The sequence below is a fragment of the Magnolia sinica genome, chromosome 13 (assembly GCF_029962835.1).
Source record: "Magnolia sinica isolate HGM2019 chromosome 13, MsV1, whole genome shotgun sequence".
Classification (NCBI taxonomy): domain Eukaryota; kingdom Viridiplantae; phylum Streptophyta; class Magnoliopsida; order Magnoliales; family Magnoliaceae; genus Magnolia; species Magnolia sinica.
In genome coordinates, this window is record NC_080585.1 from 58211856 (window position 1) to 58238954 (window position 27099).

General features: G+C 41.9%; 1 protein-coding gene across 7 annotated transcripts; it reads left to right on the forward strand.

The window, feature by feature from the left end:
* The first annotated feature begins 1223 nt into the window (after positions 1-1223).
* Positions 1224-25247, forward strand: LOC131223777 (uncharacterized). 7 transcript variants are annotated; one of them, XM_058219278.1, is made up of 4 exons: positions 1224-1598; positions 22190-22259; positions 22363-24115; positions 25105-25247. In XM_058219278.1, exon 3 carries the CDS (start codon positions 22374-22376, stop codon positions 24111-24113), a length of 1740 nt encoding a protein of 579 aa, XP_058075261.1. In that variant the 5' UTR covers positions 1224-1598; positions 22190-22259; positions 22363-22373; the 3' UTR covers positions 24114-24115; positions 25105-25247. The 7 variants fall into 7 exon arrangements, with proteins under 7 accessions (XP_058075261.1, XP_058075260.1, XP_058075264.1 ...); XM_058219277.1 differs by lacking the exon at positions 25105-25247 and adding an exon at positions 24213-24240; XM_058219281.1 differs by lacking the exon at positions 25105-25247 and having other exon boundaries at positions 1224-1608; positions 22204-22259; positions 22363-24240.
* The last annotated feature ends 1852 nt before the right edge of the window (positions 25248-27099 follow it).

Genomic DNA, 27099 nt, shown 5'->3' on the forward strand with positions numbered 1-27099 from the left:
TCTAGTTTAGGAGATATGCTTGTTAAATACATAGACAAAAAAATGAATTAAAAGATAGGAAATTATTTTTATATACTTATATATACATATTTACATAATTATGTATTAGAGAAAAATGTAAGGGCGTAAAAAAAAAAAATAATAAAATCTGTCAGACTGCCACGACATTGCCGCCGAACCCTGCGGCAGTTTATAGATTTTTTTTTCTATGTTGCTTTTGTGGGTCCAATCATGAGATCTGTGTTATATCCAAACCGTCCATTTATTTGACGAGCTCATATTAAGGCTTGAGACGAAAAATAAGAGATCTAACTATCAAGTGGACCACACTGTAAAAGGCAGTGGGGAATTGAACGTCTACCATTGAAACCCTTTTAAGATTACAAAAGTTTTGAATCATTATGAAATTTGTTTTTCCTCTTCATCCAGGTCTTTGTGACCCTATGAATGAACTTAGACAGGGAGGATTTCTCACAAACATCACAGTGGGCTCCACCTAAGTTTCTAATGGTTGACACTCATTCAACATTGTTTCTTGTAATGTGGTACACTTGAGATTTGGATATACCTCATTTTTGGTCTCATACCATAAAATGATCTGGAAAAATATATAGACGGCATGGATGAAAAGAATACATCATGGTGGGGCCCACAGACCCACCGAAGATCCGCCATTGGCGGGTGGCAGAGGAGTACCCAATCCGTTTCCTTGAAAAGGAGGGGTATTTTCGTCCTGGAATTTGTTGTCCGTCCGAGGAGGTCTAAGTGCGTACGGTAAGTTTGTATTGCTTCAAAAATATCCAATGGATAAAAGGTGGGGTCCACAGGGGTAGCTTTCTCTCGTGAATATAAGGAAGCGATACTGTAATATTCTTCAGTCAATTTCAGGGTGCAATGTCGCCTGTAAGGCCCAGATTGTTGACATATGCCAAATGAAGACCATTGGATAAAGTGGACCAACACCTTGGATGGATTCTGGCCTAAAAAATTAGCATGATTGGATGGTTAGATTCATCGGATTATGGGCATGCAAAACAGACGGCTAGAATAAAATGGTTCGCAGCGTCCATTTTTTGGGCTCTTAAAGTCTGTTATAATCCTATGGAGATATTTCTAGGGTATATACCTCCAATCTGATGGTCTACGTTGATCGTAGGTGGGCTCACTTGGGGCCTACTGTTGAATGTGCACCGTTATAAGGTAAGACGCACTCCCACTGGATCCTCTCCCTTCCTCTCTCTCTCTCTCTCTCTCTCTGCACAGAATATCGTATCCTCTTGAATCCACGACCAGAATCCCCATTTCCTCTCCAAATCTCTCTCCAAAAACCCTAATTCGCAAAACCCTAGTCTTTCATTTCTGGAAAATCTACTTCTCTCCGATCTCAGGTCCTCGCTCTCTCCCTTTCTCTCTCTCCTAGACTTCTCGATTCTACATTCGATTCTGTTCCTTTTGTGGGGATTTTCGATCTTTCTGTGGTCGGAAGCTGCAATTCAAGAAACCGTTCTTCATAAGCTCTTTAATGGACGAAAAGGGTCTGGAAACTGGAAAACCTTTGCCGATCAGGGAGAATTGGAGCGTTGATCTCACTACTTTTGGTAAATTCCCGTTTCGGTTTCGTCCTTTGTCGATTTGAAGTTTTTTATTTCACGAATTTGATGTGATTTTTTAATTTATAGTTTGAAGTATGATAATTTAAGTTTGTACGAATATGTCCTTGCATCTTGTTGTATTGTGATCCTTTTTTTTTTTTTCCTGTTGTTTCCGCAGATTCTGTTGTGTGAAATCATGAACTGTACTGAGATGTTTGTGGAACGTGTGCAGGACACATGTGCTGTGGAAAATGTGGGTCCCACAAGGTCACATGGTTAAAAAATCAGGCTGTTCCACTCATAAGACGGATCACCTAGTATGAAACAATGGACGGTTTAAATCAGACGTGCTAACAGTATGAATCAATATATTAGCATTGACTGCCTGGTGAGTGGACCAGCCTGATTTTTTTAAGGCTGGTGACCTTCAAGAAGGGACCCATGTTTTGCATCACTCAGATGTCTTACTACACAAGTGACACATTTGCTTATTTGAATGCACTGCGTGTGACTTCATGTGCAACTTTTGTAGGTGACCATTTTTAAGATAGATTGAGTGTAGATTGCGATGTGTTTTCTATCATTTATTGAACGGTGGCAATTCATCAAATGACATTGGCCTATAACAGTAACCTGATCTGATATATCTGGGTATTGAAAAGGTCAGAGACACGATAAAAATAAATAAATTGAATCTGATAGCCAACTGTAGTGTTTCACTTGTATTCATGTTTGTATACCCCAATTTGTATTGGCCAATACAGCAATAGCACATGTAGTTTTCCCATAGCATATTTGTACTAGCCAATACTCTACTAATGTGAATGTGTCCTAAAATTTGTTCATGTGATGCTTACCAAGGCTTTGGTGTGCCTTAAAATAATTCAAATAACTAGATGAACTAAGGCTCCCTTTTGGTGTCTTCTAAAATTTTCTCAGATGATATTCATCAAAACTCAAGAAGCAAGATGGGCATTTTTCACTTCCATCTGTAGTGCCCAATGTTCCACAACCAAACCTACAGACGTTCAAGTCCTTGTTTCAGCTTTTCCTTTCAGCATGGAGGATTAAATATAAGTGTGCAAATGTTGTGGTGATAATGACCTAAGGAGAATGATGTGAAGCACTCATTGGTCGCCTGGTTTTGGCACACTGTATGATTATTATAGACAGTACATAGGTTGTGGATGAAAAAGAAGACTAGATGAAAAGAGAGAATAGGAGAGCGATTCGTTGATCATTAGTGAGTGACTAGTCCTTTTTATCATAAAGAGGGGTAAAAGTACGCAACTTCACTCCTTCCTATAAACACAAGCCAAACAGGTGCACACACCAACCTTCTGCATGCCCTGTACACTTTGATACTCCACAATAAGTTGGAGTGTATTGTCAATCATGCCAGACTTGGAGACATAATCTTCAGCAGATAATGTATCAATCGATCACATGAATGGATATATTGTTTAACAGTCTCTTGTTCACCATTTTCTCCCTCATAAGTGATAGTCAACTTCTGGAAGACAAGATTATTTGAATGTGAGCAGCCAGCTGATTATCTTAATAGAGTTGCAAGATCTACCAGTTGCAAAACACGTTCCCCATAAAATTGCTTGGAGCTAAACGAGTTCAGGTAGAATGTGCCATGGCCCCATGGCCAGACATTCTGCCTCTTACTATACTAAAATAGGTTATTTCTTACTCTTCTAGGTGACTGAATTTCCTCCAATGAATGTACAATAGCCTGAAGTAGAGCGATGATTGATAAGGGGGTGTTTGGGAATGTGGAAAACCTTGGAAATCAAAGCGGCTTCCATGGAAAGCCTACTTGTTCTTTGTTTGAGAAAAGTAGCCTTGGAAACAAATTTCCATTTCTCAGCTTTTCCTCAGTAACTATGGACATTTATTTCCTCCAAAAAAGACATTAAATTGATTTCAAAGGCAAATATGACTTGGCGACCATGGATGTAATTCATGTAAAACTGCAATCTACAATCCAATACAAACAACACAAGGGAAATGGGAATCCATCGTTTTCCATTTCCTAAGGATTCCATGTTACATTCCATATCCACATTTTAGTGTTCTTCCCAAGGCGTATCGTATCTGTGATGTAATGGAAATGGTTTGGACTATCATGCATTACAAGGTTGTAACAGCCTGTTCCAAAAAAGGGCCATAACACAGTCCTGTAAGGGCCATTATGGCCCAGCTGTAATGATTAAAAAAAAAGGGGTTTTCCCCGGTGAAAAAAGTACCTGGGATTAAAAAAAGGGTCTCCTCCTCCTCTTCTTCCTTGCAACGTCTGTGTGTGTGTGTGTGTGTAAAACCCTAGTTCTTGCAATGATTCTTTCTCTTTCTCTCTCTTCCTCTTCTTCTTTGCAACGTCTCTCTTTCTTCCTCTCTATCTTTTGTCTCTTCAAAGTATGTGTCTTCATATCAGCCGCGATTTTATAAAGTCACTTATATGACACTCTAGTGGCGTATGACGCCCGATGCACTTGTACTAGTAAGAAATTGTAGACATGGCATATATTGAATCAAGCCAAACCATTTAAAATGTGGGACCTGGTGTTGATTAGTCAGTGTGCCCAAATCAGATTGTTTGAATGATATTAACCGTTGATTTGCGGACACTCGCTTGTTGAAATAGGACCACTGGATATTTTTAATTCTTCATTGTCCAATAAATGTCCATTGATTTGATAGGTGGATGATGAAATAAGTACAATTTGGAGCCGATTGTATTAGTGGGATGAGTGCCATAGATTTCATGATTTTTAGGCCAATTTGGGGGCATTTGAGTGGTCCCTAAATTGGTGACACTGTCCATCCGAATTTATTTTGATTTTTTTCTTAAAATTTCTTCAGGGCAATGATGTCAAATGTTTAGGGATATACTCTAGTGGGATGAATGTCATAAACTGTATGATTTTGGTGGCAGTTGAGTGGTCTCCTATATTGGCAACACTATTCATCTAAGTTAATTTTAATTTTTTTCTTAAAATTTCTTTTGGGAAATGATGTCAAATGCATAGGGATATACATTAGTGGGATGAGTGTCATAGATTGCATGGATTTGAGGCCTATTTAGAGGCATTTGAGTGCTCCCCTATATTGGCAACACTATTCATACAAATTTACTTTCATTTTTTTTTTCTTAAAATTATTTAGAGGAATGATCTCAAATGCTTAAAGATGTGCATTAGTGGGATGAGTGTCATGCAGGCCAATTTGGGGTCAATCTAAGCCTATTAGGTTAATAAATCATCATATAGGCTGAGACAACTTTCTAACCAAAGAGTGGACCGTTACACCATCATAAACATGTTCAAAACCATAAAAGAATACATATTTGGAATCCTCTTAATATTCCAGAAAATTTCTGATTTTTTTTTGGGATTGTTTCTTTAAAAAATTGACTGTTACAGGAGGCCTAACAACCGTTATGCATAATAGTAATGGTCGTAGTCGTTACACCCACAGCTACTGCTATGGCACATCTTGGGTCCTCCCAAACACTCCCTAAAAGATTTGCCCAATTAGCATGATAATATTAGAGAAACCCCACATACAATCGGGGACCATGCCTAAATTGACTTACAACACCTCTCAATATGCAAGATACTGGATATGATAATAATAAGATAATGATCTTTCATATTAGACATCTATACATCATTAGGTCTTCTAGCAGGTCTCTATCATCAATGCGCGATTTCTGATTATGATCCATACAAAAGTAAATCAGGTTACAACCTAGCATAAAATCAATGGCATTTTTATTGGGAGAGAATATCACCGGCTTTAGAACATGTTACCTTGACCCAAGTAGTGAAGATCCCCAAATCCTTTTCTCAAATCTTTGTTGCAAGAAAATCGTTGAAGCTTGTATCTTTTATGGTGTTTTTAGTGCCGTTTTGTATCTTTTTGTGCCTATGGTGCTTTTAATAAAGGCTTCATTGCCTTCCAAAAAGATATATATATATATATATATATATATATATATATATATATATATATATATACACACACACACACACACACATGAACCATCTCGCAGGCTACCTCGGTGCGGTCCAAATTCCCGCTGCAAAGAGGAAATCGGATTGCGTATTGAGTAATCTCTGTTGGGCCCACTATGAGTGGATGTGGTCTATCCATGCCGTCTATCCATTTTTCAAGCGCATTTTAATGGTGAGACCAAAATTGAATCATTTCCAATGGTCAAGTGGACCATAGAACAGGAAACATTGGGAATAATAATTTGCACCGTTGAAACCTTTCTAGGGTCTACAGTGATGTTTATTTGTCATCCGACCTGTTCATAAGATCACACAGATATGGATGAAAGGAAAACACAAATATCAAATTGATCCAAAACTTGTGGACCCCGAGAAAATTTTCAATGGTCGACATTCAATTCACATTGTTTCCTGTGGTGTGGCCCACTTGAGCTTTGGATATACTTCATTTTTGGCCTTTAGCCTTAAAATTATTTGTTAAAATGGATGTAAGGAGAGGATGGACTATATAAATCACGGCGGGCCCACAGAGTTTACTTAGTATGCAATCCGCTTCCCCGCAGGGTGCAGATTGGCTATTGACAGGTTGAGAAATGACGTTGCCAAATTTTGTGGCCCCACCATGATATATGTTTTGTATCCACGCCGTCCATCCATCTGGAGAGATCATTTTAGGGTAATATCTAAAGAATGACTCACGTCCAAAGCTGGAGTGGACCCCACCACAGAAAACAGTGGGGAGTGACGCCACTGTTAAGTAGGGATTAGATATTGACAAAGGGTACGCGGATTAGATACTGACAGGTTAAGTAGGGAGACCGGCTATTGAAGTGACCTCACCAAGTTCTGCGGACCCCATTATGATGTACGTGTTGTATTTAGTTGTATTTACAACGTCCATCCATATGGAGATATTATTTTAAGCCATGAGCCAAAGAATGAGGCATATCCACAGCTATAGTGGACCCACCACAGAAAACAGCGGGAAGATTGATGCCCATCGTTGAAACCTTTCTAAGGCCCACCATGATGTTTTTTTGAAATCCAACCAGTTCAAAAGTTAACAAAGACATTAAAGAAGGGAAAATACTAATATAAGCTTAATCGAAAACTTTTGTGGCCTTTAGAAGTTTTTAACGGTGGCGTCAGTCTCCCCACTGTTTTCTGTGGTGGGGTCTACTCCAACTTTGGATTTGACTCATTCTTTAGATATTTCCCTAAAATGATCTCTCCAGATGGATGGACGGCATGGATACAAAACATATATCATGGTGGGGCCACAAAATTTGGTGATGTCACTTCTCAACCTGTCAATAGCCAATCCGCACCCTACGGGGAAGCGGATTGTGTACTGAGTAAACTCTATGGGCTCGCTGTGATTTATATATTCCATCCACTCCTTGCATCCATTTTAACAGATAATTTTAAGGCTTAAGCCCAAAAATGAAGTATATCCAAAGCTCAAGTGGGCCTCACCACATGAAATAATGTGAATTGAATGTCAACAATTGAAAATTTTTTTGGGGTCCACTAGTTTTGGATTGATCTGATATTTGTGTTTTCCTTTCATCCATATCTGTGTAGTCTTATGAACAGGTCGAATGACAAATAAACATCACTGTAGACCATAGAAAGGTTTCAACGGTGGAAATTATTATTCCCAATGTTTCCTATTCTATGGTCCACTTGAGCATTGGAAATGATTCAATTTTGGTCTCAACCATTAAAATGCGCTTGAAAAACGGATGGATGGCGTGGATAGACAACATCCATTCACAGTGGGCCCAACAAAGTTTACTCAGTACGCAATCTGATTTCCTCTTTGTGGTGGGAATTGGACCACACCAAGGTAGCCTACGGGATGGTTCGCAGGAGACCATTACTCTCTCTCTCTCTATATAACACACACTCTCTCTCTCTCTCTCTATATATATATATATATATATAGAGAGAGAGAGAGAGAGAGAGAGAGAGAGAGTCTTCGATGCATAAATCCCCAAAAAATATACTATTGAGTACTATATCATCCAATAAGAATCACCATAGCTTTCTCCATCCATTTGATAAATGAGTGATCAACATTGATGTTAAGAATTCCAGTATTGAACTTTTGAAACAATGTATGAGAAGATTGTTTGAGACCATGTAGGGATTTTGATGCAGGGACATATGATGACCTAACCCTAGATGCATGCATAATCAGGTTAAAGAATGTTTGAATAAATACACGAATCAACTAACCGTTTTCAATCAAAGGGATTAGGTAAATTTCAATACAAAGATGAGGTCATTTTGTCAGGATCATGCCCCTTAGCATAAAATCGCGTAAATAGTAAAAATGGAGGACCTAGGGATATTATGATATCCCAGATCTACCATAAGTCAGTCCACGGTCAAGTTTGGATCTGATTTTACTGACTAACCATCCCTCTTTTCCGTTCAAACTAGAAAGGGGATATCTAGAGAGGAGCGAAAGGCGTGAAGAATGAAGGGTTTGAGATGAAGAAAGTACAGGTCCTTTTGTCGTCAAAAGAAAAGGAAGATGATTCTTACCTTTTCCTGCACCTCGAAGATTTAGAAAGAATGAAATCTGAAATCAGGGTAGAATCTTCAACACCCAAGGGCCAATCCTGAAAACTTAAATCTCTTGAATAAAGAGGAAAAAAATACGAATTTCTATTAATTCAATAATAATGAAAATAGAGTTTCTCACAACGTATATATAAGTTATGGAAAAAGTAAAAGTGCATTAAAGCCCCTGAAAACAAGAATAATAACAAAAAGATGAAAAAAATAAAGTGCAATAAAGCCCCTGAAACAAGAAAAAAAGAACAAAAACGCCTAAAACTAAAACACCTGTGGTAGGGTGTGAAATCCGATTCATGGATCTATGGTTAGGGTGCGGTCATGCCACTCCTGCACTTGTAGCGCGTCAGAAAATGGGTCCGATGGACCTAACGTCCATCCACATCAACTCCTCTGCTCTGGTACTCTGTCGGCGACACCTCCTCTGGTACACTTTAAAGGGTGCACCACTGATGTCCGCATCAATTCTCCCCGGGTAGGAAGAATTCGCCACTGGCGAAAGTGAACTCTATCTCTCGAGCAAATTGGGGTTGATGCGCTGTAGATCTGCCTCTGTGATCCAAGAGTTATCTATAATTAGCCCGTTCCTCCATTTGACCAGGAATTTCTGGAAACCTCCGGAGCGAGTGGAAACCGCCTTGGAGTCCAAAATTTCCTCTATCTCGTCTCTTGTTGGTGCAGGTGGAAGAGAAGGTAAGATGGGTACAAGAAGATCAGGCTGTGGCTAAGGTCCATATGTAGGGGGGGTCTGGGAAGAAACAAGGGAACCAATGGATAGAGGTAATGGCTCGTGAAAGGGAACTAGATTATCCACATTAAATGTGGAACTGATGCCCATGGTAGCAGGGATATCAAAAACATAAGCATTAGACCCCAACCTTTTCACAATTTTATGTGGGCCTATGCTACGAGCATGAAGCTTTTTTACGAATCCAGGTGGAAACTGATCAGACCTAATACGAACCATGACGTCATCTCCAGGTTGAAATTCCCTAAATCTCCCGTGAGTGTCAGTAGAAAGTTTATAATGTTCATTACTTGAATTAATCTTCCTCTTGATCTCACTATGCAATGTATGTATATGCTGGGCGAAGGACTCTCCTAACTCTAAAGGATGCTGTGGGGTAGCCATGGGGATCAAATCTATGGGGGCTTAGGGTCTAAGACCTGAAACAATTTCAAACGGGTTCATTCTTATGGACCTGTTTATTGAAGAATTATACGCGAACTCTACTGTGGGAAGAACAACGTCCCAAGTCTTGTGGTGGTCTCCAACCAGACATCCTAACAAATTCCCTAGGCAACGGTTCACTACCTCTGTTTGACCATCTGACTGGGGATGATATGCTGAAGAAAACTGGAGCCTCGTACGCAAAAGATGCCAGACAGTCTTCCAAAAATAACTAGTTAACATAGTATCTCTGTTAGACACGATGGATCTAGGTACTCCATGGAGTCGCACAACTTCTTGAAAGAATAACTTAGCAACGTGGGAGGCATCTGAGGTCTTTTAACAGGGTAGGAAATGGGTCATCTTAGAAAATCGATTAACAACCACGAGTATGGAGTCGTGCTTACGAATGGTCTTGGGAAGCCCGAGCACGAAGTCCACACTGACATCTTGCCACGGGGCATGTGGAACTGGTGAAGGAGTATATAAACCTGTATTTTGCTTCTTCTGCTTTGCTAGTTGACATGTCCGACACTGCCCTATAATCTTAGCCACGTCCTGCTGGAGATTAGGCCAATAGAAACGATTAAACACAAGGGCAATTGTTTTATCTCGACCAAAGTGACTTGCCATCCCTCTAGCATGCTGCTCCAAAACTAGAAAATCGCGGAGGGATGTGCGTGGGATATAGAGCTTTTCCCCTCTAAAAAGATATCCATCTGTAAGGACGAACTTCACACTCCTCGAGGGCGGGTCACTAGACAATGATGCATAAATGATCCCAAAATCAGGACAGTTTGAGTACTTACCCTTGAGTTGCTCAAAGCTTTTAACTTTAATACTCATGGACCGCAGCGTCATGATACGACGGCTAAGCGCGTCAGCAACCTTATTCTCTTTTCCGGCCTTGTGCTTTAGCACAAACGTGTACTCTTGAAGAAATTATGCTCACTTGGCATGCTTAGGGCTCAACTTTTTTTGATAGCTCAAATATTTGAAGGCCTCATGATTAGAGAACAGGACAAATTCTTGCGGTAATAAATAATGCCGCCAATGGCGCAATGATTGCACAACCGCATAAAAATCCTTGTCATAAGTGGAGTAGCGTTGTTTAGCCTCATTCAACTTCTCACTGAAAAAGGCCACAAAATGTCTCTCTTGGCTTAACACTCCGCATATGGTAATTCCTGACGTGTCACATGCTACCTCAAAGGCTTTGGTAAAGTTAGGTAGACGCATGACTGGTGTTTCCATCATCTTCTTAATTTTTGAAAAAGCCCATGTCGCAGCTTTAGTCCATTGAAACTCCCCTTTTCGTATGCAATCTGTGATGGGAGCCATAATCGAGCTAAATTCGTGGATGAACTGCCGATAGAACGTAGCTAGGCCGTGAAAGCTTTGCACGTCGTGTATGGTACACAACTCAGGCCAATTGACAATGGCCTTGACTTTCTCAGGGTCTCCAGACATACCCTCTGACGTTACCACGAACCCAGGAAGATAACACGGGAGGTCAAGAAGAAACACTTCTTGAGGTTCACATAGAGCTTTTCTTTGCGCAAGGCATTGTAGACTTGCCTCAAGTGCTCGATGTGCTGGCTAGGGGACGTACTATAGATGAGGATATCATCGAAGTACATAACTAAAAACTTGACTATAAAGGGTCGCAACACCCGGGTCATCACCCTCATAAACGTACTTGGGGCATTGGTTAACCCAAAGGGCATAACCAGTCACTCATACAGCCTATCCTTCATCTCGAAGGCAGATTTCCATTCATCTCTTGGGCGAACACGAATTTGGTGATAACCACTCTTGAGGTCAATTTTCGAAAAGATAGTAGAGGTGACCATCATGTCAAGCATGTCATCAAGTCTCGGGATGGGAAACTGATACTTGACAGTGATCTTGTTTATGGCTCTACTATCCACATACATGCGCCATGTGCCGTCTTTTTTGGGCGTAAGAAGCGCGGGAATGGCGCATGGGCTTAGACTCTCACGAATGAATCCCTTTTTAAGCAATTCATCCACTTGCCTCTTTAACTCAGCATGCTCGGTGGTTCATTCTGTAGTAAGAGAGGTTTGGTAGGGTCACCCCTGGGATGAGATCTATCGCATGCTGAATGTCTCGCATCGGTGGAAGCCCGTCTGGAAGGTCCTTAGGGAAGACATCCCGAAACTCCTCTAGGACTGGACGAACCTCCTGGGGTATCCCCATAGCAACCTCAAGTGTACTTTACCTAGCCAGCAGGCCGTACACCATAGTCCCCTCCTTGGTCTCTTTCTCAAACTCCTTAGCATCGATGATGTGGAGAGACTTCGACTGAGGTGCCCTTTGACTCTTAGGACCGCCTGGGGACGCAACATCTTTCGCTCATGTTGATGATTTGGGAGGGAGAGGGCTCAAGACAAGCTTCTTTCGTTCATGCTTAAATACACAATTATCCATATGCCTGAATATTGTGATATCTTTGTCATAGAGCCATGACCTTCCCAAGATGATATGCCCAACGTCCATCGTGACCACATCACACCACAACTTATCCTTGAATGGTCCAAACTCAATCGGAATAAGGCATTGCTGGGTCACAAGGAGGGATGTCGCATCCACCCAAGAAACTCTGTATGGGTTGGGGCGAAGGACTGACTTTAACTCCAAGCGACTCAAAGTAACTGGGGAAACTACATTCTCACAGCTCTCGCTGTCTATGATTACTTTGCAGCTCTTTTCTCCGCACTTGGCGTAAGTGTGGAAAATGGTGGTTCTGCACCAATCTTCGCTTTCCTTCATATGGGTCAAGGCGCACCTTACAACTGCAAGTGGGATCGTCTCCACAGTATCATCCTCGGCATCACTAGCCGGGTCAAGGGAGGGGATAATGATCTCCTCATCATCCTGATCACCATCAACTTTATTTGCCACTTCTTTTTCCGTGGAGTGTTCGGAAACAAAGGTAATGCGCCCACCCTTATTTGAATACTCGGCAGCGATGTGACCCATGCCACCACAGCGGTAGCACTGCCCTGGCATCGCGGGCCTAGTACTTGGTTCAACCATATTATTACTGCGATTTATGTTGACTGGCTGGGTACTAGGTTGAGCTTTAGGTTGAATTTTGACTTGGGGTCTCGCTCCCTGCGAAGCTACTCTAGGCATAGTAGGTCGAAAATCAATCCCCCTCACATTAGACTGACGCACACAGTGCTTCAGTTCCTGCACCACCTGGTAAGCATGTTTTAGACTGGTGACTATGTGAAGCGTGAGCTCTCGCTGAAGCTCAGGCCTGAGGCCCATACGGAAACGGGAGAGAACCACAGCAGGGTCCTCATCCACATCGCACCTCATCATATATTCATCGAACTTGGCGATGTATTTCGTCACCGTCATGGATCATTGGCGCAAAATGTGCCATTGATCTAACAACCTCTGCCTATAAGAAAGGAGAATATACTTTTCTCGCAACAACTCTTTCATCTCAATCCAAAAGAGGACTGGTCCCTCTCCAGATCGCTCACGATGACGCTCCACATTTTCCCAATATAGTTTTGCTTGGCCCACCAATTTCATCTTGACGAACCCGACTCGTTGTGGGTCTGGTAGACTGTGCCACTCAAAGAAGTGGTCCATGTCTGCTAACCAGTCGGAAAAAACCCTGGGGTCCAATCTCCCATAAAAAATGGGGGCGTCAACCTTGATGCCCTTCATGACCCTAGAAACAGGTTCCTCGTGCTCATGATATCTCTGGGGGTCCTGACGACGCACCCCATCATGGCTCTCCCATTGGGCGGGAAGAACAGGATCCCGATTGTGTGTGGGTGGTAATGGATATACCCCATCGTGTCTGTTGCCAAGGCCACGGGCTTGGCCTGCGCCCAAACCATCCCTAGGCGAATCAGGGCCCACAACTTGGGACTGATCTACAACTCCGGTGTCGGGGGTCGTCTGGGCTCCACCTATAGTGGCGGTTGGAATATCAGCCTCTAGATGCACAACTCTTTCCTCTAGACGCATGAACCTACCATCTTGATGCGCAAACTGCTGCCCGATATCATCCCTCAAGGTTCGAAACTGTTGATCCATTCTTTTAGTTTGGCCCTCCATAGCCTTGGCAAATTGATCGGAGTCCATGGTGTAATGGAGACCGAATCCATGACCAGTGTGCATGGGCATATACTAGGAATGACAAGTGAATGGTCCTAGATCTATGTGCAAGAAAGGGTAAAAACCATGATACCAATGCAATACAACTATCCTATATGGCCTAGATTTATATGGGGACTTAACAAAACTTAGGAAAAAAAGGCTAACTAAACTCAACAAAATATGTCCCCTTGGCAGAGCCGGTCACGCGGGTATAATCAGGTTAAAGAATGGTCAAATAAATACACGAATCAACTAACCCTTTCCAATCGAAGGGATTAGGTAAATTTCAACACAAAGATGAGGTCATTCCGTCAGGATCATGCCCTTTAGCATAAAATCGCGTAAATAGTAAAAATGAAGGACCTAAGGATATGAGGATATCTCAGATGCAGCATAAGTCAGTCCACGGTCAAGTTAGGATCTGATTCTACTGACTAACCATCCCTCTTTTCCGTTCAAACTAGAAAGGGGATATCTAGAGAGGAACGAAAGAGGTGAAGAATGAAGGGTTCGAGATAAAGAAAGTACAAGTCCTTTTGTTGTCAAAAGAAAAGGAGGATGATTTTTACCTTTTCCTGCACCTCGAAGATTTATAAAGAAGGAAACCTGAAATTGGGGTGGAATCCTCAACACTCAAGGGCCAATCCTGAAACCCTAATATCTTGAATAAAGAGGAAAAAAATATGAATTTCTATTAATTCAATAATAATAAAAATATGGTTTCTCATAACGTATATATAAGCTATGAAAAAAGTAAAAGTACACTAAATCCCCTAAAAACAAGAAAAATAACAAAAAGACGAAAAAAATAAAGAGAGTGCAATAAAGCCCCTGAAACAAGAAAAAAGAACAAAAACGCCTAAAACTAAAACACCTGTGTGGTAGGGTGTGAAATCCGACCCCTGTAGCTATGGTCAGGGTGCGGTCATGCTGCTCCTGCACTTGTAATGCGTCAAAAAATGGGTCCGATGGACCCAACGTCCATCCACATCAACTCCTCTGCTCCGGTACTCTGTCGGCGATGCCTCCTCCTCTAGTACACTCTAAAGGGTGCACCACTGATGTCTGCATCAGATTTCCATAATATACACAGAATTCCTTCTCTTGTAATTGAAAACCAAGAGGATTCACATAAAGTTCTTTCATCGTATACATTTGAAAAAATGCCTTCCACACCATCTACCAAGTGTTATTTTTTAGTGCACCCACCTCTTCTACCCTTGCCCCTTTCTAGCAAAGATATCTTTGAGATTATTTGGTATTCTCAAAGAAGAATGGCAAGAGCGAAGGACCAGTAGTAAACTGAGAGACACTCAAAGGATAATAGTTAATTGGATGAGAAGTACAAGTACACTTTTTTAAGAGCAATGGGAAGAGGCATTGGAAGGCATAGTGAAGGCTAGTGCGGAAGGAGAATCAAAAGAGGAAGATACACAACTACGAGCACCATTTGAAAAAAGCTATATTAGTTGTCAGTTATTCTAAAAGATTGTAATGTCTACCTTTTTTCATAGACAATAATTGGTGGTGTTTTGTGCTCTCATTGCTAGTCCTAACCTTGGATAAAGGAAGATTGTTTTGTCAAGTTGGCAATTGGCGTCAAACTTTGGCTACGCCTTTTTCTCATGAATAATCAACCCCATTTATTTGGTATAAGGTTTTGATGATAATGATGATGAGATGGTGGTGGACATGGTGGCAGTAGGTTAGGCTAGGGCTGGGTGGGTGTTGGCCTTCTCCTCGCCTTGGTCCTAGACCAATTGGACTAAAAAGGCCCTTGCCTTGTCCTGACCTTGTAAGAAAAATATTTAGCGATCAAAGGTTTGAAATCATCCAATCGAAGAATTTCTTCTGGTTGTCTTCCATCCATGATGATGATAGAGTGGAATGGTAAAACAAGATTCATGCAGCTGACCCCAATTAATTGGGATAAGGCTTAGATGATGACAACGATGACTTTGACAGTGACGATTTTCCTCCATGACGAATCCCACATAAATGATTTGGATCATAGAAATATAACCTGAATCCAAGGAGTGTATCTAAATTACACATGTATATTGAATGTGAACTGCTAACAAGTGTCGTTAAACCATCCACTCTTTCCATGTAGCAGTGGCCCATCTGATGACCGGACTGGGTCATTCATCATTTGCTTGTGCATTGGACTTAGATTTCAAGCCCGGTTTCTGTCCTCGAGCCAAGTTTAGAGGCCTAAGCCATGGCCCTACAAGGTCGAATCACGCTACCCAAACCATTGCAACCCCTAATGTTGGAGATCTTTTGATATCCTGGTTGGTATCACTAAGAGAGGTTTAGATGAGGCAGATTGTTATAAGAACCAGCATAATAAAGATCAGATTAGTTTGATCGAACAAATTCACACCTTTAATCACTATGGTTCGATGGGCAAGATCGAACCAGCATGGTTGAGTTTGCTTTAGATTCAAAGCTCATGCGATCAAGTTGGCTAGTCGAATGAATTGAGGATGAAGTTTTGATGGAGTTTATTGTTATGCTGGTCGTGGTACACTGAATGTGTATAGTTGAGAAGAAGAGGAGGAAGATGGAAGACGATTTAAAAAAAAAAAGAGATTCTCAAGCAACTTATGATGTTAGGCACGTGGGTATTGTAATCTTGGCATTCAAGTAAATCATACAAAATCGGCCAAATTGTGTGCCTTAGTGCAGATGGGAAAACAAAAAAGTACTTGAGTTGGTTATCTATCCATCTATCTAGTAATTGGACATTTCATCATCATCAAAGCCTTATCCCAACCAAATGGGGTTGGTTACTTATGAGAAAAAAGATGTGGTCAAAGTTTGACACCAGCTACCAACCTAATGCAACGCCTTTATTTGGGATTGGGACTGGCAATGAGGGTGCAAAATACCATTAGCTATTGTCCATGGAAAAAAGGTCAACATTACAGTCTTCAACAAATTGGCCATTAAACTCGCAACCAATATAGCTTCTTCAGATGATGCCCATGGAAATACATATTCCTTAAATAAATAAATAAAAAAAATTCTCCTTCTACAGTAGTGGACTGTTTAGTGAGAACAAGCCAATGGTCCCCCCCTTTTTTTGGTTTATTAGTGAAAAGCCAATGGTTCAAATACTGAAAACAATTGTCCAACAATCGTTGAACCCATCTGATTTTTGGATGATGACTTGTCTATAGTGGTTCCTGACGTTTGAATGGTTTCATTTGAGTTAATGTTGCAATTTGTACAATTTTTAAGAATGCCTACTATCAAGCATCACCCACCAGATTATCAAATAACTGCACGGATAGAAAGCCCTAAAACTTGAGAATGGATTACATACAGTTATAGGTGGACTTTCACATACGACCATTTCTTTCCCACCAACGTGTCAATGTATAGAATATCCGATTTGTGAGAAAGGTGGGCCATGCCTTGATGATCACCTGCTATGAGATAAAAACGATCCCCTTATTGGCTAGGCCACACCAGTAGACTCATTGATACTGCTCATAGCTTGATTTCAACGTTATGTCCTGCTTGACGAGTGGCTAGGCCTGATTGAACCAAGAACCCAAGTACTGATTTGTAATTGTAACCAAGTACCCCATGCGTGCAAATAGCCACTACACAGGTGGAATAATTAACCAGTCCCAACTATTTACATTGTGGGTCCCACTGTAGATGATGAGTCATGAATCATGACCCTTATGGATTGCAAGAGTAATTCTTTATATCTTGGTGGGCAGCCATCAAAAGAATAGTTAAGATGAAGAAAAATCATGATCCAACAAGTGGGACAATTTAAATTGTCATGGCTATCGACCATGATCCATTCAAGAGGTTGAGATCCAGATGAGCATATGATGGACTGTCAAGTGAGCATATTCATCCTTATCTGTTTCTTCAACATTGGTAGGCCCAGGATGGAACTTTCATAGTCCAAGGCAAACCATCAATCCACCCACCTTGAGTGTGGGCCCGCATTAATCACCCCCGGTGAGGAGTCTCGAAGACAAGACCTCCTGCTTTGATACGAATTTGATGTAGGACAATAAACCACTTTCTCTAAAAGCTCGAACTGATAGAACATGGCGAATTAATTCCTTTATCTCATAGCCCAAGCCCCATATCCATGGGTTAGGTCCTCGGCTGAACCCTCCTCGCGGCCCCCAAATCACATGGGTTCCGTAAGACGCTCACCCCGAGTGTGCCCTCGCATCCCACAGGCCACCCCACTCGAGCCCGATGTGAAAATGCCCCCGCATTAATCACCCTCGGTAGAGGTGGGCACGGGACGACTCGATTCGGCTAACTCGACTTGTTTGACTCGTTTCGATTCGACTCGAACCGAACCGAATGGGTGAGTCGGTCCGAACTGAGTAAGCTTTGCCCAATGCGAACTCAAACCGAATCGAGTTCGAGTTACCTAGTAACTCGACCCGACTTGACCCGAAACTCGATCTGGTTAGACTCGACTTGATCGGAAACCCGACTTGACCCAACTCTCTAACTCTACCTCGACCCGATCCCAACCTCTCTCTCCCTCCCTCCCTCCCTCATCCTCCTCTTCCAAGCCCGACAACCACCCACCACCATCACCCTCCTCCTCCTCTCTCCTCTCCACTCCCTCCCTCCCTCCCTCCCTCCTTCCTTGTCCAAGCCCGACAGCCACCCACCACTATCACCCTCCTCCTCTCTCTCCTCTCCATTCCCTCCCTCCCTCATCTCTCAATCCGACTTGATGCCAACTCGACTCGACTCGGTACTTCTGACTGGATCGGACTCAGTCCGGATCAGTCCAGGCTAGACCGAACTCGGATCGAGTTAGGCATGTTGGACTCAGTATTGAGTTGGATCGAGTTCGGGTCAGGCCTATTTCAAAACCAGATCGAGTCGAGTCAACCCTAACTTGGTCCGACTCGACTCAATGCCCAGCTCTAACCCCCGGTGAGGAGTCTCAAACACGAGACCTTCTGCTCTGATAGCAATTTGATGCAGGACAATTAACCACTTGCTTTAAAAGCTCAAACTGATAGAGCATGACGAATTAATCCCTGTATCTCATAGCCCAGGCCTCACATCCATGGGTTAGGTCCTCGGCCGAACCCTCCTCATGGGCCCCAAATCTCATAAGTTATTTTGTCACGTTTGTTTCAAATATATCACTTTACTTAAAGACATGTGAAATCTATAACTTCAGATTTGTATATGAGACGATCCTACTGAATTGTTATACTTATGTTAATTTAAACCATACAGGTGCCGAATTGGAATATTTCGAACAGGCGGGCCTTTATTATTAGTTTGCATTGTTATTAGGCCTAGTTTGAAAATTTCAAATGTTAATATAATAAGTTAAGTGATTTAATTTAATTAGCCACTTAAGTTGTAGATGATATGGTACAATGTCATTTAATTAAGTTTGGAATTAGTAGTTATCCTCATTTATTTTGAATGTACATAGCCTCGTGGAATTGAGTATTTGTGCATTGATAATAATATATTAATTTTAGCTCACGTGCTTGGAATTTGAGTATTGAGCAAGGTATCCTGTATTGGTATCGGTTGGCGTAACGGTGCCCTCCGATACCGATACGGATACGGGGGCGAAATGGCGATACGAAGGCGTAACGGTGCAAAAATAAAAATAAAATGCCAAAAAAATATGAAAAAATATGGATTAAATCCGGAATATTCTAAGCATTCCAAATATGCATACATTTATAAATTGGAACATGTTTATGATGGTGTAACAGTCCACTCTTTGGTGAGAAGTTGTACCGGACTGTCTGATGAATTTATGAACCAGATTACCTGGATTTGACTGCAAAACTCATATATTTAATTTTCTAACTATCTACTATCAATGATAAATATATTAGAATGAATGTAATATGAAAATATCTTACATGTGTAGGTGTTTGCAATTATTTTTCATAGTTCATAAAAAAATATAAAATGACAATAACAATTTGTAAAATGAACATTAACATGTTATACTATGATTAACATATCATATTCTACCATTAAAACATCAAAACATTCAATAAAAAATAATTTTTCGAATTAAAAAAAAGAGGCCGAAAATAGTGCGTAAATAGAAAAAATTTATAAAAAAATATAAAATGATAACAACAATCTGTAAAATGGACATTAATATCTTCTATTATGATTAACACATCATATTCTACCATTAAAACATCAAAACATTGAATAAAAAGTTTAAATACCTATTTTTGAGGAATTTCTGGAAAATGGCCCACAGAGCTTCAAATCAAGAAAATCCTTAATATAAGTTGTTTTTATTTGTAATATCAAGCTAAGAGTGGTCGAAAATAGCAATAGAATGATTTAGGAAGAGTTTAGAAGAAAGAAGTTTCCAAAAAAGTGAAAAAACATACCTTAAAAGGCAAAAAAAAGGCCATTTTTTGACCGTTATGCCCTATAACGGCCGTTATGGCTACAGAATCGGTGAGGTGACCATTACGGCCCCGTATCACGTAACGGCCACGGCCGTTACCGATATGCCCGTATCGTAATAGATACGGGATACCCTGGTATTGAGTAGCTCTACTCGGGTACCCGAATTATGGGGCGTGATACCACATGTGCCATTATACATTTTCAAGCACCATGCGTGTACCAAAAGTAGAAGTGTGGACATGCGTCACATGCGATTGATGCTTCTTTGTCCTGGGTGCTTGACAAACAACAACAGTCAGGGTTAACTTGACTGTGACAGAACTGTGCTTGCTTCCAAACAGTCCTATTTGAACTGAAACCATCTGCCACTAACTGCCTCATCATCAAACAAGACGAGTTTTACATGGCTACAGTAGGTAACTTGAAGCTGGAAGGTGGTTCCCAAACAATCCAAAGACAATTTTCTCAAACCAACAAGACAGGAACTTGAAGGGAAACTAGATCAAACCAATATTTTGAATAGCGTCTGGAGTGTAGCTACGACGCTACACAGCATTAGCAAATAGCATAAATCCCCTATATAGAACTTTATAGGGGTCATAGTGTATGCGTTGCGTACGTTCTATATATATGATAATTGTATTTTATATTTTGTACTTGTACTCTCAACCTGTTGGATTTTAATTTCTTTTCGTACTTGTGACTTGTGGTTTCTGTTAGACATTATTAATTAAAGTGGTTTGCTTAGAAAGTTATTGATGTGATAATGATTTGATTGGGTTTATATATGTGAATTGGCTTTTGATAAATGATAATTAATAACTTGTTTGAACATGCTTATATTTGAAAAAAAGAATCATCTTTTAGGCATATATATAAACTATTTACCATATTTTTCCTATTTTCAAATTGAAAAATAGAAGTATCGTGTAGTTTACACTACATGCCATGCTACTTGCACTACACACTACAGAGGGCTGAATGCTACGCTACACGCTACTGCTATTTAAAACATTGGATCAAAACGAATTTACCCCAACACTTCATTTCGGCCAGGAAGTTCACTGGCTGATCGAAAACTAATTCCTCCATCCAGAGAGGTATGCAACTAAAGTGGGTATTGCTGACTGATGAGGCACCAATTTCCATGAACTTGAGGGGGTCACAGTAGAACCACAGGCTATCAGAATTGGCTTCCCCACTAACCAGGCTACCAGATCTGCATTTTAACTGAAAAACGAAAAGAAAAGTGAGTCCCGTGGTTATATGATGCAGGACAATTAACCACTTGCTCGGCCACCTCACTTGAGCCCGGTGTGAAAATGCTCCCGCATTAATCACCCTCAGTGAGGAGTCTCAAACATGAGACCTCCCGCTCTAATACCAATTTGATGCAGATCAATTAACCAGTTGCTCTAAAAGCTCGAATTGATTGAGCATGTCGAATTAATCCCTTTAGGCCCCAAATCCATGGGTTAGGTCCTCGGCCGAACCCTCCTTGTGCCCCCCCTCCCCCCCCACCCAAAAAAAAAAAAAGTACCATGGGTTCCACCTCACACGAGCCACCCGCCTCACAAGGGCCCCAAATCCATGGGTTCTGCAGGCTGCCCACCCCGAGTGTGCCCCTGCATCCCACAGGCCACCCCACTCGAGCCCCATGTGAAAATGCCCCCGCATTATTATGGGACCACAACGATCTTTTGCACTGGATCTTGCCACCTGGTCACCAAAACCTGGGATAGAAGCTGAACTTCTAAACAGGTGATTGGGTTCCATGGACCACGGCTGTTGTTCCTTTATTTATTTGTGGTCTAGAAATTTTATCGGCTGACCAATTATAGTGTGGTTTCAGTTCACACTAAAAGGGTAAAAAATTGATATCATTGCTCAAAAAGAAGCATCAAGCGGCTGCATTTGGGGCCATGGCATCCTCTTTTCCTCCTTTTTTTTTTTTTGCCAGAAAGTGTCTCATGCTCCCATATGGTGTAACAAACTCACAACAGTCTTTCCTTTATGTAGGAAATGACTTTTTAAGGCCACATTTCTGACAGATTGTGAGTATTTTTATTTTATGTTTGTAACTGACAATTTGCTTTTCCCTTTATGCAGATTTTAGTCTATCGATCAGTCTTGCTGGAACATTATTTAATATCTATAAATTCTATTCTATCAAAATTGGCCACTGTGCCCAATCAATTTCCATGTATCAATCTGATATAGCATTCCACTTTTTCATAATCCTCAACTTATTTTGGCAGGCTAATTAAGTTAGTCCAACCTGCTTGCCCGAGCAGTCTCTTTCCAAGTCGTTGCAGCTTCCACTTTAAGGTATTCCAATTCTTGGTACTTTGTACTTGTTTCATGCTATCCATTTTTGTTTTTCTGTCTAAACAAACCAAGCCTTTGTTTCTAATATCTAATTATTTTCCAGAAGATTTCCATATGGATTCAGAATCACAATGGATATCTCAAGGGTCCCTTCAGTCAGCAGATCATGCGTTGGCGAATGACAGTCCAGTTCACCTTCCTGACCATCCAGAGGCACATTGCATCCTCTGCAGAAGAATCTTTCTGCAGGATAATGAGGAGAATGAGGGTTCTGAAGCAATGTGCATATGCAGGGAATGTAAAGGTATGTTTTTCAATGATCTCGAGGCAACTGTGCGGGACTCTCATCCGAGAAGGCTGCGTAGGGGGCGATCCAGGTACAGGAGTTCTGAGTCGATCGAGGATCTGTTCTCGCAGCAGTTCTCTCACTTGATTAATCTGGTCAGGCAAAATCAAAATACCATCACAGCATCTATCCCAGAGCCTGACACCCAACCAGATGGTGATGCTGCTTTGGCAGTGCTGCATCGTTCAGCCTCTCATACGCCTCAGAGCAGGTCTAGGAGATGGCGGAGGGCGCCGCTTTCTGACAATGAAAGCGAGGGTGTAGATAATTTGGATTCTCTTTTTGGTGAGAGTGACTCCAACGTCAGTTTTGGTGGGTATGGCCCATTCACTGGTGAGAGCGATGGCTTTTCTTTCAGTGCATATGGAGGGGAGTCAGATGCTTCGGTGGATGCGCACAGTTTGCTAGAAAGGGAAATGTTCATGCAAGCAGATGATGGGAGCAGCATGGATAGCGATACGGACATTGACCCGATGCATGTGGGCATGGACCGGTGGAATTTGGATGACGAAGACGAAGATGGTGAATGGGAAGAAGCTGATGCTGAAGAAGATGCAGCTGACAGTACAAGGGTGGACGGTCAGATCAGAGATAATAACATCACTGACGTAAGTAGTGGCCACATGGACTACCAGATTCAGTTTCGATTTCCCGGGAATAGTGGTAGAATCCGCTTGAGAATGCAGGAAAGTAGGGGCACATATAATATCCCTAACGTCTTTGCTAACTTGGAGGAATCGGAGATGACACCACCTTATGTCGGGAATGCTGGTGACTACCTTGACGCAAGAGGGTTTGAAGAACTGCTTGAGCAGCTTGCAGAAACCGATGCTTCGAGGCGTGGGGCCCCTCCAGCAGCTGCATCTTTTGTCGGGAGCCTGCCACGTGTCATCATCCAAAAGGAACACGAGAAGCACGGTGGCTTGATCTGTGCGGTCTGTAAGGATCCTCTGGCCTTAGATAGTGAGGCCAGCCAGCTGCCCTGCTCACACCTCTATCACCCTTCCTGTATCTTGCCATGGTTGAGTACGAGGAATTCATGCCCAGTTTGTCGATATGAACTCCCAACGGATGACAAGGATTACGAGGAGGGGAAGCGCAACTTGGGCATTAGAACTGATATCCATGAGATCTGGCCACAGCGGGATCTAAGTGAGGACGACAGTTCATCTGATATCTCCAGTGATGCCGGGGCAGTAGAAGCGAATGAATCTACCCACAGAAGAGTGGAGCAGGGGAATTTTAGTGAAATGGGCCATGCTGCGGGCAGCTCAGATGGAGAGGGTGGTAGGAGACACAGGTGGTTTTTTCTCGCTGCAGCCCCAATTGTCAGCATTGTTGGTATTGCTTTGGTTCTGTGGTTCCGGAACCCTGTCTCCAACAGGCAGGCCCAATGTGGTTTTGAAGGAGGACCGGAGCACCAGCTGCTTCCGAGATCTTCAGGGAGCTCTGCTGGATCCCCAGAGCGTAGGGAGAACAGAAGCAGGAGATGGTGGTCTTTCTTCTGAAGGTACATTAACCTCATGTTCTCTTACGCGTTCTGTTTCCAACAATGGAATTTCAGGTTCTGCATCGCTTCTCTTATTGTTGCTGTGGATTTGTTTCAGATAAAAAAGGTGTTGGATTGAGGCTCCATATATATATATATATATATATATATATAAAGTTAAGCTGAGGATTGTTCATGGCATTGTCCCTGTCTCAGAAGTGAGTCTGAGGCAAATTTCTTCATAACCATTTGCTAATATTTCAACCGGTCTCCTCTTGTATCCACTGGCTTTGTATAAAAGAGAGATTTGGGTTACCCTTCCATTTAACCCCGTTGGATTTCCCTCTTTCTGCGGTTGCTGCTGATTTCCCCTCTGATTGGTCCAACCGAGCAGTGGGCCCTTGCGCCCATGTGATGACTGAAATTTTATTTTCAATAGGAAAATGCAAGTGACAAAGCCAGTTTCAATAGGTATCATAATGGGGCCGAATTATTGGTGGACCAATGATCATTGAGTGTGGGCCACCTTTGCTTTTCTTTAACTTCTGTTATGGTGCTCTACTTGTGAATCATGATGATGGAATGAAAGCTTGTGACCAGTGATGGTGAGTTACTATGCAGTGCTTGCGCGAAAGGTTATACTCTTCATGTTCAATTTGTATGGGTGTGGTTTGTGATTCATTATCGGAATTGTGAATACGATGGTCTGCCCAGGAATCTCCCAGACATTGGTAATTGTGTTAAATATTGTTAGACTTTTTCTCCAAGTTTTGAGAGGTCAGTTGCTCTATAAGTCCTTGTAGAAGAAGCTTATTCTACAAGGGTCCCACACGGGCCTGTCAGTATGGCATCCACTTGTTTAGAAGCCCTCTCGCGTTCAATTAGAAGCTATCAACATTAAATGGGCTACCATGTGAATTTGGAGGCTTTCGGGTGGTTTTTAATTGTTTTATATAACGTGGCTTACATGAGCATCCTATCATCATGGTAGGGTTCTCAAGAGGTGGTAGGGTTCTCAAGAGGCATGGGAAGTACTATATTCATGAGTATCATGTCATTGCAGCACATGGGTACATGGACTAGATCAGAACCTTTCATTTGTTGGGTCAAATGGTAGAAGGGCCAGATTGCAAAGGAACCATTTCAGCAATTCAATTGTCCGGGGGGGCCAAGTTCTCAGTCGGCGCGCAAGAAAGAACTCCTGGTCGGGCTTCTCCTCATCGGGAAGCCCTTTGCTCTGGTTCTTGACATTGGGTTGCTCACTCACCCATGCAAATGGGCACTTAGTACACAACAGCTCAGATTCAGTGAGAAAGGGCCCATTTATTGGACGGCGAGGGTAGTCCAATCTAAGCAATTTTCATTAGCGGCCAGTTACTAACTTACTAGCAGACCCTGCCGGACGTGCGGTTTCAATCATAGATACAAGTTTCACACGTGCATATCTGGAGGTACCAAGATGCCCTCCCTTCTGACTGGAATTCAATTAAGACAAATGCAAAAATGAATTCTTCTCCCTACTTATTTTGTAACCTATTGGGTATTTGGTTGCTGCTGTTTTTTTTTTTTTGGGTTACAAAAGTAATACTTGATTTACACTTTTATGTTGGTTTTTACATTTCCCAAGAATTCCATTGGCAAACTTATAAAAAAAAGAAACTGCTCCAACTAAATGTTCCGAAGAATTCCATATGGCAAGCTTCTAAAAAAAACTTGGTCCAACTAAATGGTGAATGGAAAACCTGAGGATTTAAAACAGAATTTTAGACTAGTGCCATATTCCCTATGAAGCCCGGTGTATCAAACTAAACTAAGCACAATCATTTCCTAAGAAAAAGTATTCTAATCCTCCCCAGGAAACATAAAAACTCGGGAAAGAATTCCAGAACAACCAAACAGGTCCGTATAAACTTCAATAGCTTGTTAAGGTACGTGTAGCCGATTATGAGAGTGATAATATACAAGCCACCGTGTGCTTAGCATGCTAATTTTCGAGTGTGCAAAGTTGCGCCCCATCACAAAGATCACCGTGTACTCTACTCATCAGGTGGGCCACAACTTTACAGAGTATTAGCCATCCGTCATGCCAGGTGATCTTCATGATGGCTCTTAGGTCTTGCATGTAAGCATTGTAAGTAAAGCTGGGCATCGGACCGAGTCAGATCAGATTGGGTCCAATTCGACTCGGTCCGAAATCTACAAGGGCTTGACCCGAACTCGATCCGATCCGGAACCGAGTCCAGGTCATCTGACTCGAACCGATCTGAACCCCTGCTTGCTTGAATCGATCCGAGTTGGATCGGTTTGGGCAAGGTTTGGATTGGGCATTAGATTCTTAGCGACATCCGCAGGAGTGATTTTGGCCTCTTCCAGCAATCGACGGATGTCCTCGAATAGAGGGTGCGAATCAAGATCCAGCTAGTTCTTGGCAAGCACTTTAAAACCTTCAAAGCTGCAGTACGACAACTCGATGTGCTTATCCATCCGGCCTCTTCGTATTAATGCAGGATCCAGCTTTTCCAGATGGTTGGTTGTGAAGACAACGAGCCGTTCTCCTCCGCAGGCCGACCATAGCCCATCGATGAAATTGAGAAGCCCAGAAAGAGTAACTTTGCTACTGCTATCTTCCTCATTCTTCACGTCTAGATCATTGTCCTTTGGCTTTTTGAATTTCTTCTCTCTTTTCCCAGACAGATCCAAAGAACAGTCGATATCTTCAATGGCGATAATCGACTTGTTTGTGGTATCTATCAAGAGCTTCCGCAGCTCTGTATTGTCCTTCACAGTTCCTCACTCTTTCGTTTGCTTGTTGTTCTGCATCCATATCTTTTAAGGACTGCATCCACTCCAATTCTGTTTCAATCCATTCGACTTGATCATGCAATCCAATTAGGGAAATAGCTTTTTGAATGAGCTCATCGCTGAGCTTTTTGACCAGGAACGAAATCACAGGCTTAGCACAACTTCCATCTTTCTTCTCTCGTTTCTCTCACAAGAAAATTTAG